The sequence below is a fragment of the Neovison vison genome, chromosome 2 (assembly GCF_020171115.1).
Source record: "Neovison vison isolate M4711 chromosome 2, ASM_NN_V1, whole genome shotgun sequence".
Taxonomy (NCBI): Eukaryota; Metazoa; Chordata; class Mammalia; order Carnivora; family Mustelidae; genus Neogale; species Neogale vison.
Genome location: NC_058092.1, coordinates 51,045,259 through 51,059,338, shown reverse-complemented (window position 1 = coordinate 51,059,338; position 14,080 = coordinate 51,045,259). Strand labels below are relative to the sequence as shown.

General features: G+C 42.4%; 1 protein-coding gene across 2 annotated transcripts in view; it reads right to left on the bottom strand.

The window, feature by feature from the left end:
• Positions 1-14,080, bottom strand: part of PATJ (PATJ crumbs cell polarity complex component) — a 367,374-nt gene that overhangs the window by 34,346 nt on the left and 318,948 nt on the right. For both annotated transcript variants that reach the window (XM_044238351.1, XM_044238352.1), the window contains exons 35-36: positions 9,183-9,266; positions 2,733-2,926 (exon numbers count right to left, since the gene is read on the bottom strand). In XM_044238351.1, the coding sequence (XP_044094286.1) occupies positions 2,733-2,926; positions 9,183-9,266 (278 nt within the window). The remainder of the gene's footprint in view (positions 1-2,732; positions 2,927-9,182; positions 9,267-14,080) is intronic.

The following is a 14,080-nucleotide window of genomic DNA, read 5'->3' as shown; positions in this document are numbered from 1 at the left end:
TTGGAATAAGGGTCCCCCCAAACCCTCTCATCCAGTAATATCCACTAACTTTCCACATGATAAACCTCAGAGTGCTTGCCCTTTAAATAGTTTATACCTATTTATGCTTCCTACTGTAATATTCATTTCTATCAGCCCAAGGGCATCATTTCTGCAAGAGGATAATCTTAAGTAAAATGAAATGGAAATTCACTTTAAAAGTAGAGTTAAGTACTCTTAAAATATACAAGTTGTTTCCTTACCGATCAGCTCAATTATTAGCATCGAATCTTCTAGTTTCTCACCCTCCCTATTCCTTCCCTTATGATGGTTTTAATTATATTTACTTGTCTGAGGAGTAAATAAATGTAGGTCTCAAAGTTCAAGAGGGTAGGAAGTGGAGAAAGAGGTCGAAAAGTCTCCCTCTTACCTCTGTTCCCCAGCCCCCACGTTCCTTTTCCAGAGGTAACCAGTATGTTACCTTTTTCTTGTGTATCTCCTAGAGATATTCTGTGTATACATTAGCAAATGCATGTATGTACAGCACATATGTGTGTGAACAGATACACACACACATACTCTTCTCCAGAGTTTTTTCTACCAGTTTTGTTTTATCTTTTTCGACTGATACACCCTCGGATTGGGCTTTATGAGCACTTGGGGGTTCCTCACTTTTTTTAGGGCTGTATACTATTCTACAGATGTTCTTCAATTTCATGATAAGTAAACTATTAATAAAGAAGACACAGGTTACTGTCATTCACTAGCTATAGCAAACAATGTGCAACGGATACCGTTGTGAAACGGCTAAGTCAAAGAATCACCAACATGAGAGCTTAAGCACCTGAACCTTCACAATGGAAATTTCTGGGCTCAGGAGTGTGAATGTTCCTTACAAACTCAATCTGAAATACTAGTGCTGTATGAAGAGTATAGGAGACAATAAACTAAAAAACCATTCCTCTACACGGAATCTCCCCAGGCATGTGTATGTCACAACCAGGAAGCAAACTTTAACACGGGTTTTGTCAGGTGTGCAGTGAGTTTATTTAGAAACAGGAGTCTCCGCTTTTCTGGTTTAAAATGCATTTTCAGGGGCACCTGGGTGGCTCAGTGGGTTAAGCCGCTGCCTTCGGCTCAGGTCATAGTCTCAGGGTCCTGGGATCGAGTCCCACATCGGGCTCCCTGCTCAGCAGGGAGCCTGCTTCCCTCTCTTTCTCTCTCTGCCTGCCTCTCTGTCTACTGTGATCTCTCTCTGTCAAATAAATAAATAAAATCTTAAAAAAAATAAAATAAAATGCATTTTCAGAGTGATGATTTAATGGTGCTGAAGAATGAGACCACGACACCATGATACTTGGCACAAGGTCAGTGCTCTCAAAAATTGTCTCCAATGTTTTTATTTTAATAATGGCTTGGATGGGGCACCTGGGTGGCTCAGCAGGTTAAGCCTCTGCCTTCAGCTCAGGTCATGATCTCAGGGTCCTGGGATCGAGCCCCATAACGGGCTCTCTGCTCAGCGGGGAGCCTTCTTCCTCCTCTCTCTCTCTGCCTGCCTCTTTGCCTACTTGTGATCTGTCAAATAAAAAAATGAATAAATAATCTTAAAAAAAATGGCTTGGATGGCTGAAAAAAGTATCAGGCTAGGGGCACCTGGGTGGCTCAGTGGGTTAAAGCCTCGCTCAGGTCATGATCCCAGGGCTCTGGGATCAAGCCCCGCATCGGACTCTCTGCTCAGCAGGGGGCCTGCTTCTTCCTCTCTCTCTGCCTGCTTCTCTGTGATCTCCGTCTGTCAAATAAATAAGTATAAAAAACCAACTTCAGTTCTTCCTAAGAAGATGGTTGATAACCATTTAAGGCCATATTGGGGTGTCACCTGGAAACCCTGCAGCCCTGTTGGAATAAAGACACTAAATATCGAAAATCAGTAAACCACAGGCGCTGGAATTGCAGCTTCAAGAGATTACTTACTTCTCTTACCTACTACTGTTATTTGATAATGCCCATCAAATGGGTAAGCAGCACAGACTTCAGAAGAAAGGCCCAGCCAACAGGATCCACGTACATTTTTGTTGCAAGTTATGCTTTTAGGGGCATCTTTCTTAATGAACACTACATTAATGAATAATTTATATTTGTCTCTCAAATATATCTATTCAGCTAATTTTTGAAACTCACCAACTAGTTGTAGGTAACACAGCATGAAATTCACATGGTAGTATCTGTTGATATTAACTGTTTCTTGGCTAGGGTGGCTTTAATTCACCCCATGAAAGCCTCAGAGCTAAGGGACTCCAAGGTAAAAAATCCTTTTTAAAATAATTAATTAATGAAATAAGAGACATAACGAGAGAGGGAACACAAGGAGAGGAAAGGGAGAAAGCAGTCTTCCTGCTAAGCAGGGAGCCCGATGTGGGGCTCATTCCCAGGACCCTGGAATCACAACCCGAGTTGAAGGCAGATGCTTAATGACTGATCCACCCAGGTGCCCCTGAAAAAACCTTTTTGATTCTGTTCTTATTCTATATGGGAACAAATACAGTTTGTGTTGATTGGGTTTTGAGTTCTATCTTCATATGACACACTCTTCTTGGTTAAGATCTTGCTCTGAAACATGACTTAGGTCACCCTAATATTTATAAATAGGTTAATTTTAGAAGCCTTATCATTAGTTTACATAAGACTTTCTCTGCTGGTGTTCATAGGCCTCTGGGGAGACAGGCCAATCTGTTCTAGAACTTGTATTTCCTTACCGTTTCCCAACGATGCTCAGACCCAGTCCTCGGCCAGCCTTTTTCTGCAGATCCACCGGGAAAATCTCCAAGTTCTCCTCATCCCTGTAGTGTGCTTCATCTCTATACACCACCAGTCGTACCTTCTGGGGGGTCTGCCTCAGGGCTGTGATGGCTTCTTCGTGGCCGGCGCTCCTCAGGTCAATCCCATTAACCTGGAACAATGGGCATCTGAGATGGGCTGCTGACAGCAGAGCCCTCGATACCTGCTCTGTCTGCTGAACTCCTTAATCTAACCAGTGAAAAACCTCTAGAAATTTCCAGCTATTCCCAAAGCACCAAGGCAGTGGCTACTAGTAGTAGTAGCTGTTTCACATATAAGGGAGGTTAACTCTTATACTCTTCCCACCCCTAAAGAGGTTAGTACACACAAAAATGAAATTTTGCATAGCTGTGAACTTTACTATGGGATCAACATGGTTGGGGAGGGAGGGCGAGAGGGAGCAGGACAGGTGGAAAGGGCTGACTGGCTCATTTAACTGAGGTCAAAAGGGAAATAAACATTAGTGTTTGGTCAGCATTTTTAGACTCCATTTGCTTATTGAATTTGACATCCTCACTCTTAATTGCAAACATCACAACTACTTTGGAATAAGTAGGAAGGAAATGAGAGACTTTCCACAGTGTCAAAATCCCCTTCAGGTACACTCTTCTGAACCTGGATCCGAGTGAGAACAAACAGGACATGAGTTAGAGGCAAACTATCCTGGAAACAGCACTGAGGAAGCCATGGCTCTGTTTCTGGCAAATCAGGTGAATCTGGACAACCCATGTAACCTCTAAGACTCTGTTTCCTCGTCTGCTACACGGAGATCATAGTCAACTTACCTACTTACTCTGTTTTTTTAAAGATTTTATTCATTTATTTGAGAGAGCATGAGTGAGAGAGCAAACAAGCAGGGGAAGGGGGGAGAAGGATAAGCAGACTCCCTGCTGAGCAGGGAGCCGGATGCGGGGCTCGATCCCAGGACTCTGGGATCTGTCTGCTGAAGGCAGACGCTGAACTGACTGAGCCACCCAGGTGCCCCTTATTTATTTTTACTTAACAAATGTTTGTATAGTGCTTGTGAATTAGCCCTTTATAAATATTTAGTCATTTAATCCTTACACTAACTCTCTGAAATAGGTGCCATTACTATTTTACAGACGAGGAAAGTAAGGCATGGAGAGGCTAAGAGACTTGGCCAAGGTTACACAGCAAGCAGATGGAGGAGTCACAGTTTGAACCCAGACGGTCTTCCCTCCTTTAGTCTCTATATTATTCTGCCTCAACTTCCTCTCAAATGGGTTCCTGGAGCCCCTGTCACAGAGAGAATCAGGCAGTGCTGTGGATGAGTGGATTTAACACAAGGGAGAAACTGAGGAGCAGAACGGCTGAGGACTCAATGGGAGGGAGTCATGGGTCACTCCATCAAGGTCACAGCTAGGAAACGAGCCAAAGGGAAGAACAGGCCCAGGTCATGGCCAGGGGAGTATAACAGAATGGAAGAGTTCTCTCATGATGCTGGTTCTCCTCCACGTTCTAGTCCATCCCTGTGTGTGCTGGGCTGGTCGGGCTTATCTCTGCTCCTCCATTCCTTCATCTGTCCAGTGAGGGGTTGGTCTCAGGCTTCCCCCATTCTAACATTCCAAAGATGAATGACTTGGGGCATGTGGAATGGTTACAGACAAGGGAGAAGAGAGCAATGAGCCCTTCCTGGAGAAGGTGAGTTTTGAGCTATTCTTTGAAACTGATTCAGTGAACCAGAAAAATGTTTTAAAAGCCTAATTTTGAAGCTGTATCCCCCCAGCCCCTCCCCCCCCCCAACCCTTCTGGTATATCTTGGGTCCGTGTTCTCACTTAGATTAACTACACCCAGCATGACAGTGGTTAAGGGATGCCTGGCTGCCTTGGTCAGCAGAGCACGTGACTCTTGATCTGAGGGTTGTGAGTTTAAGCCCCACATTGGGTGTAGACCTTACTTAAAAAAAATTTTTTTTAAACCAAAGAATAGTGGCTAAGCATGGGTTTTGAATACAGATGGGCTTCAGTTTGAGCGCTCATTCTAACTTACTCTGTGGAACCTCAGAAAATTACTTAAGCTTCAACTGTGTCCTGTATGAGTTGGAGACAATATCTACTTAGTGTTGTGAGAATTACCTGAAGTATACCCTCTAATGCCCTGGGCACAGGACTTGGTCCACAGTTAAGCCCAGTGTAAATTACAAGTTGGGAATTTACAAGGGATTGAAGTAACCCGAGTCAGGACTGTTTTCTGTCAAGCGCCAGCATCCACTGTTAACTTCAGGCCCATGCTGCATTCTCAGTGTTCCGGAGGTAAATCCATAGAACAAAGGGGGAAAACAGCGCCTCTAGAAAATGTGGCCTGAGTGGATTATTTTCCCATATTCCAATAGATGGCGCACAAGACCACTTCTGTTAATCCCCTGCACCATAGTACTTCCAGGGGTAGAAGGTAAAGTCTCTTCAGCCTCTAAAATACCTTTTCAAAATCCCTAACAAATTATACATCCAATAAGAAGCACTGTCATGAAACTAAGATTATAAAACCAATTTATATTAAATTCCAGCATTAAGATGCTTGCTCAAATCCAAGTGATTTGCTCCAAGTTCATAGTTTTCATTTCCTCCTCTGCTTATCAAGAGGCACCACTAAATGCACCAGTAATCGTTAAGAAAAATATCGCTGTGTAGCTTCAATATTGTGGAGTGACGTATTGCCTTAAGTGCCTTACAGAAGCACTATATGCATTATTTAGAGCACTGATTGTAGGAGTGGTAATAGCAGGGCTCCCTACTTGAGACAAAGAGCCATAGGAGGCCCCAGTTGTCAATGGGAGAGTATCATGCTGCTTGGGCAGGACGAGGAAGTGGGTGAATCACTGCTTTGGAAGGAAAGAACCACCAAACCAGGCAGTAGTTCCTTGCTATTTTAGTTCACAGGGAAAACCAGGCATTAGCCTTCTACTCTTTCTGTTCCCACTTGCACAAAAATAGAAGAGGATAATGGAGGTAGGGGTAGGGTTAGATGAGGGACTTTGTTTTAGAAAGATAGACTGAATGTGCGTGTGCCTGTGGCAGTGGGGAAAGGCAGAGGGAAAGGGGAAGGGAGAATCTTAGGCCGGCAGCACATCCAGTGGGAAGCCCAATGCAGGGCTCTATCTCACAGCCCTGAGATTATGACTTGAGCTGAAATCAAGCCTGAATCTGAACACACCGAGCCTCACCCCAGTGCCCCGAGGGACTGACTTTAAAAGCAGAGTCAGAAAGAAGTCAGTCTATGCTGATTATAGAATCATTAATCTTGTCATACTAAAACATTACTGGACTCTATCTTTGTAAGCAATATCTGGTTGGTCCCAGTTTTTTTTGTTTGTTTGTTTTTAAAAAAGATTTATTTATTTATTTGACAGGGACACTGTGAGAGGGAACACAGGCAGGGGGAGTGGGTGAGGGAGAAGCAGGCTTCTCCGTGGAGCAGGAAGCCTGATGTGGGATGCGATCCCAGGACCCCGGAATCCCAGGATCTCGGGAGCTGAAGGTAGACACTTAACAACTGAGCCACCTAGGTGCCCCCCAATTGTCTTTTTTTTTTTAAAGCAATCTTTATGCTCAACATGGGGCTGGAACCCATAGCCCCAAGATAAGAGTTGTGTGCTCTACTGACTGAGCCAGCCGGATGCCCCATGGCTTGTCCTAATTTTAATATGAGGATAGAATTAAAGCCAGGAAAGGCCAGTGGCCAATGTGGAGTATTCCTAAGCAGAGTGTAAATTACAAGTTGGGAATTACAAGCAGAAAGGTTACTGTCTCGAAAGCACTGGTGCAGAATTCTCTGGTTTCATGGTCTTGAAATACACCACTGAAGCTGGCCTGTCTTCTTAAGGCAAAGCTGCAGGCCACAGGCTGATTATGCTTCATTACACGTCTATACACATCAACCACAACTAGAAGGAGTCCAAGTGTGGGGCCTAAGCTGCTTAAAAGGAAACATGTTACTTGACCAAACAGCTATTTCTTAACTAAACACACCATATACTCTTGTACTGCCTGGGGTAAAAGAACAGCCTGTCCTGACCAATAAAAAATAATAATAATAACTTTTTAGTTGACGCACAATGTTACATTATGTCCTGGTCATCTTTAATGAGAAACGTAGACCATCAGTCCATATTGGGTAATATAATTCAGTTGGGTGCCAGGAAATGGTTTGAGTTTTCAATTTCTCCTTCCACTTAATTGCTTTCTTCATGTTAACCTGTCCTGAGTGTTTGCTTGTAGATGAATATCCTTTATGGAAGACAGCAGCTACCGCTGCGCTCTATCCAATACAAACAGATAGAGTTTTAAAAAGTTTTTTATTGAGGTATAACATTAAGAAATAAAATATATTTATTTATTTATATATATATTTTTAAAGATTTTATTTTATTTATTTGACAGACAGAGATCACAAGTAGGCAGAGAGGGAGGAAGAGAGAGAGAGGAGGAAGCAGGCTCCCTGCCGAGCAGAGAGCCCGACGTGGGGCTCGATCCCAGGGCCCTGAGACCATGACCTGACCCGAAGGCAGAGGCTTTAACCCAGTGAGCCACCCAGGAGCCCCCAAATAAAGTATATTTAAAAGTGTACAATTTATACGTGAATTTATGTCATTTAAACCTATACAACCATCACCGTAATCAAGGAAATGCATATATTAGATTTAGTTTCAAGTGATCATTATAGAATCATTCATGGGCTTACAGATCACACAAGTATCTAGGCGTGTGTGCATCTGTACTCTTGAATATTCAATCTATTTATTTTACAAAGCCAATTATGATAACACCAGTTAATCAGAAAACCTAAGGAGGAAAAAAAAAAACCCTCAAAACTTCTGACCACTAAAAAAACGGTGCTGTATGCTAAAGCAGTCAAGCCAATTCCCAAAGAGGTCTTGCTTATTTTTCTAATCTCATACACTTGTGCCTTAATGAATGTACTGGGAATATGTCCTAATCCAATGATGAAGCACAGTAAAAGTCTGCAGAGAAACCCTGAATTTAATTTGCAATGAGCCTGGCCTCTCCTTTAACTCCTTCTTGCCTATATTTTCTGCCCTTAATTATATCTGTGGTTTCATCTTGGGAGGCAGACTTGAACCACCAAAGGGAAAATAAAATTCTCTGATGTCATTCATAATGTGCTATATTAAAGTTGCAAAGCAAAAATGCACATGCCCACCATAAAATGTTAACTATTCAATTAAATTCATCCAATGAAAGAAATAAATGTTGCCTAAAGGTTTCACACCATCAAAAAAGCTCTTTCGTTCCACCTACCAGAATGCCTGGCATTGACCTGCCATTCATCCGTTCCCTAGTTCAGACAATGCCTGCCTTGGCATTTTTTTTTTTTTAAAGGCTTTAACGCCTTTGCTAATTGAGAGTCCATTTGAAAGAGGCAAGCTAATCATTCTGACTTATTAATAAGTACCATGTACCTCCTAAAAGGAGAATATTCTACATTTTCATCAACTAGAAGACAAAAGAGGAAAGGCATGGGCCTCCACTTTACTTAAAGATTTATTAGGAGTAAGAAACAATACTTAAAACTGCAATAAAAGTCTTTAAAATATCAGGTGTGCATGTTTATGCATAAGTGCCTGTGTTCTGAGGAGAGGATTTAGACAGGTATGATGGAGGAGCACAAAAAAGTAAAACTGCAACACTGTACACTCTCATTTGATACGATGATTACAGAACTATTAGAACTACAGAACTTTAATTTTAAAAAAGTTTTCAGAGATTTAGATAATATGCCATGATTTTGATGACAGTTCTTCAACGTACATTTAAAAAAAAAAAAAGGTACACGTTCTGCTAAATGGGAGACAAATGAGGATAAAGTACAAGGCAGTGAGTGAACAGACTTTGTAGATCAAGTTCAGTAAAGGAATTGTATTTGCTAGTATTTTTTAAAAAACTTTATTTACTTGTATTAGTTTAAAAAAATTTTAAAGATTTTTATTTATTTGACAGAGAGAGACAACAGCGAGAGAACACAACAAGGGCAGAGAGAGAGAGGGGAAGCGGGCTTCCCACTGGGCATGGGGGCCCGATGTGGGGCTCGATCCCAGGATGCTGGGATCATGACATGAGCCAATGGCAGAGGCTTAAGGACTGAGCCACCCAGGCGCCCCTTAGTTTTTTAAAATTTTTTTATTTATTTTTTTAAGCAGGCTGGGAGGGACAGAGAGAAAATCTTAAGCAGGAGCTGGTTTCCTGCTCTTTGGGGAGCCTAAAGTAGGGCTGGATCTCAACCCTGAGATCATGACTAGAGCCAAAATCAAGAGTCAGACACTTAACTGACTGAGCCACCCAGGTGCCCCTGTTATTTGCTAGTATTAAATAAATTCATACACCCCTACCTCTAATATCTGGTCACCAGCCCAAAGTCTTCCATCTCTGGCTGCTGCTCCTTCTTCGTAGACTTCGTGTATAACTATAGCGTCCTATAAAAAACAAATTCTTATTAATTTTCAACAACCATAAATGCTTCCTTACACAAACAACCAAACCATAGGCCAGCAACTCATAATTTGCTCTTCGCTAATAATGTCATATTTTATTTGACCTAAAAGTAAACAAAACATGCAGTTATAATATATTCAGAGGTATCATTAATTTTTCCTAGGTTTATTATTTCATTCCTTCAGGACTGGCTTTGCCTAATATTTCAAGTTAAACTTCCCCCATGTGTTTTACTGTTAACCTGTACATTGCTGCGGTGTATGAACTTGAGGTGAACTATGTGTCCTTCTTATTTACATTTTATGGTATATTTTGAGACACGGTCTCAGGTATTTATTAGTATTCAAGGATTTGGCATAAATGTGTGGCCTGATGCAGGGGGTCTGTCAGGCCTCATTACTCAGGCAATGAAAGAAAAGAACTGAAGTGGAATGAAATGACCCTGGAGGACGAAGCATGGAGGAGGGGAAAGGGCGTTCATGAACCTAAGTGTCAGGCAGCTGTGGGTTCAAATTCTGACCTGCCGGTATGTAACTCTGGGCAAATTAACTCCCAAACTTAGCATTCTCAGCCATAGAATCAGGACACTATCGAAGGTAGGGAACTGTCAGCTGATGAACACAGATCATGGTTAGTGAATTTAAAAGATTCCTATCTTTTCAAATTAATAATCTTACATTTTTTATTATAAAAATACCACATGTAAAGGACTCAAGCAAAAACCACAGGGTGTAGTCAACTATGGAAGAAACCGCCTCCCTCCCCTGCCCCTTAGTCCCATGCCCCAGAGACAATCCCCATTAGCAGTTTCCTAAAGACCCTGCAGACAGTTCACACCTGTACAACCATATACTGATATTTTATATATATAGGTTTTGGTGAGACTATTTAAAAATTATTCAATGGAATATGTTCATATGACTTTGCCCCCTGATGTTGAGCACAGGGGATTTTTTTTAAAAAATTATTTATTTATTTATTTTGTGGGGAGGGAGAGAGAGAGAAAGCACGAGCGGGAAGGGCAGAGGGAGAGGGAATCTGAGGCAGACAATAAGCTGCGCACGGAGCCTGCCGTAGGGCTTGATCTGACAACCCTGACGTCATGACCCTGAGATCCTGACCTGTGCCGAAACGGAGGGTTGGATGCTAAACTGACTGCTCTACCCAGGCACCCCACACGTAGGGGATTTTTATGAAGCTGAAAACTGAACCAGAAGTCATTGGTTCTTTCTGTTGTTTATCAAACCGCGGGGCACTGAAACAACGATGCTGAGAGGATCATGCCAGGTGTCTTGGAGCACTGCTGGGAGAGGAAAAGAGCTTCTGAGTGAAGACTAGAAACAGATCTGTGGGTCCCATGAGTGTGGATCTGAGCCCTGCACTGCCCAGTGCCCCCCATCCCCACTCCCCCCAGCACACACGCTGGTTGCAAGCCCTTGGAAGCAGTGGTCAAGGCGTGGGAGAATCTAGGCATAATGAATCCTACCTTGGAAGAAGTTCTGTGTCCCAAGCACTGGGGCTTGGAAGCAGCAGGATTTCTTGACTTGCGATCATAAAGGTCTGGGTAAGAGAGGGCTTGATGGTCGCCGGGAGGACTGATGATAATGACCAGGGGCCCACCAGTGACATCTGGGAGCTTTGTAAAGAAACTAGAACTCAAGAGTTTCAGAGGCCTCCAAAATGACGGAGGTTGATTCTGCCTTAGTCCAGAAATATGGAGCCTCAAAATCAGTATTAAAGAAGTCAACGTAAAGAAATATTTCTTGCAAAAATAAAACAAATAAGATAGAAAAGACCCAAACCAAACCTTTTTTTTTTTATTTTTAATTTTTTAAAAATTTACTTGAGAGAGCGAGCAAGTGCACAAACAGGGGGAGGGGCAGAGGCAGAGGGAGAAGCAGGCTCCCCACTGAGCAGGGAGCCTGATGCTGGGCTTGATCCCAGGGCCTTGGAATAATGATCTGAGCTGAAGGCAGATCCTTAACAGACCCAGGTAGTCCCCAAATCTACTTTCTTCTTCTTCTTCTTCTTTTATTTTTTTTTGAAGACTTTATTTATTTATTTGACAGAGAGAGAGAGGGATCACAAGTAGGCAGAGAGGCAGGCAGGGTGGGGGGGGGAAGCAGGCTCCCTGCTCAGCAGAGAGCCTGGTGTGGGGCTCCATCCCAGGACCCTGAGATCATGACCTGAGCTGAAGGCAGAGGCTTAATCCACTGAGCCACCCAGGCGCCCCTAAATAAAATCTTTATTTTTATTTTTTTGGATTTTATTTATTTATTTATTTGACAGATCACAAGTAGGCAGAGAGGCAGGCAGAGAGAGAGAAGTGGGGGAAGCAGGCTCCCTGCTGAGCAGAGAGCCCGATGCAGGGCTCAATCCCAGGACCCTGGGATCGTGACCTGAGCCAAAGGCAGAGGTTTTAACCCACTGAGCCACCTAGACCCCCCCTAAATAAAATCTTTAAAAGAAAGATTGGATTTATTTATTTGAGAAGGTGAGAGAATCAGAGCAAGTGAGCATGAGAGGGGTAAGGTCAGAGGGAGGAGCAGACCCCCTGCTGAGCAGGGAGCCCGATGAGAGATTCCATTCCGGGACTCCAGGGTCACGACCTGAGCCGAAATGAAGGCAGTCGCTCGGTCAACTGAGCCACCCAGGTGCCCCAATAAAAAAAGAAATATATTGTTTCTCAAATACCAAACTCATGGCCGATGATCTGTCTGGTCCTTGAGTCTGTGTGGACAAACTACTCATTTATTCTTTCCTTTGACTACTGCTGTGATTTCTCTTAAAGTTATCAATGAAAATACAAGAACACATGAGACACACTGAACTATCAATAGAAAAGAGTCACATTTCTTACAATGTGCCTGTGTGCTGAAAGTGTGTTGTGACGTTATGGTTCTGGACAGCTGTATTAACTGGCCGTACTAGAGGTGAGAAGTGGGGCCAACAGCTAAACTAGAAATGCAGGCTGGTGAACTGAAGAGAAAAATGGATTTGTTTTTCTTTCTTTCTTTTTTTTTTTAAAGATTTTATTTCTTTATTTGACAGAGAGAGAGAGAGAGATCTCAAGTAGGCAGAGAGGCAGGCAGAGAGAGAGAGGAGGAAGCAGGCTCCCCTCCGAGCAGAGTCTGATGCGGGACTCGATCCCAGGACCCTGAGATCACGACCCGAGCCGAAGGCAGAGGCTTAACCCACTGAGCTACCCAGGCGCCCCTGGATTTGTTTTTCAAAACTTACATGCTTCATGAGGTAGGACAGAATAATATATATATAAAAAAAAAGATACTGCCCTGAGGTATTTTAGGCAGCTATTTGATAAGGCAACATGAAAATTTTCTTTCTTTCTACTTTGAAACAATTGTGACTGGATGAAATAACGGGTCATTAATGAAAGGCTGCCCTTTGTTGTTTAAAATAAAAAATCTGGAGTTGATTATACATGTGATTCTTATCTCCTCAGTGTATATCCTCTTAAATGTTAACGCTCTTAAGCTATTCACACAAAACTGCTTGTTGGCACAGTTCTGAGTGGCTCCTCTCCCACTCCTCTCTCCACATATTTAAATAACATTCCTTCACCTTAGAATACCTCAGTGACTCTGTCTACCAATATCAATGATGACTTCTAAAACTCCTCTATTCCCGAAGCAGCGTATTCATCATATCCCTGTGGGTGGGTTGCTGGCTTACACGGAGGAGAGACTGTAGAGATAAATGATTATGAGCTAGGTTTCTGAAGTCAGATTTCTTGGTTCAAATCCTGGCCCTGCTACTTCTGGTCATCGGGCTTGGGACGACTGTTAACCCCTCCAGGCCTTAGCTTCCTCGTGTTTATATGGTTTTAATAATATTATCTACACATACAGCTTTATGTACAGTGCCAGCACATAGTAAGGAAGTGAGAACATCTCATTATATTTAATGCCTCCGTGCCAAAGTTGGCGCACGCTTTCCATTCGTGCCATTCAATCCTCATAACAAGGAAGCAAGTGCAGTATTATTGGTCTCATTTACAGTTCCCGGTGTGGAGGCTCAGAAGGATTCAGACTTGACCAGGTCTTTGCTGCTTCTAAGTAGGAAAGATCAAATTCCAACTTGGGACTGTTTAACACCAAAGCCTGTGTTCCTACCACTACTGCAAGCGTCTCATCTGTTTTGAATATTTTATTTTGCACTTGCATAAAAGCTAACTTGGGATTTTCCATATGGCATCAATTCTGTTGAATTATTGTCTCCTCAACTCCACAGCAAAAACCTTAAGGGCATGAGCTGATCATTTTATAGAGAGTGAACAAAAGACAACTGTGGAAGTGAAAATTGAAGCCTTTGGCTTAATGAGGTGGGGTGATGATCTATGGACCTCACTTGCTGGTGCTGGTACCTGGTTAGGGGGTTTGCACCATACAAAGCATGATGGGTAAGCTCCCTCCCCAATTCAACACGGAGCCTCGCTCCTAATTCTGTTTGTTATTCTTGTCTCTTTCCTTCCTTCCTTTCTTTTTTTTGTTCCCATCCTCTTTCTGCTTACCCAGATTATTCACTGAACGATTCTTTCTATAGGAGCAGATACAAAAGAAAATTATATACACGTGATGCATTGATGTTTGAAATAAAGTTTTTCAGTACAAAAAAAACAGATTAATTTCTTCTAATGGCAGACTTAAGAATCATTTTACAGATGACTAAGACTGACATATAATAAAAAATTAATTTTTTATTATAAGAGAATAATATTTTTATTATAAGAGAAATTTACATAAGATGGTCTGTTTATTTACTGCCTGAAACAAGA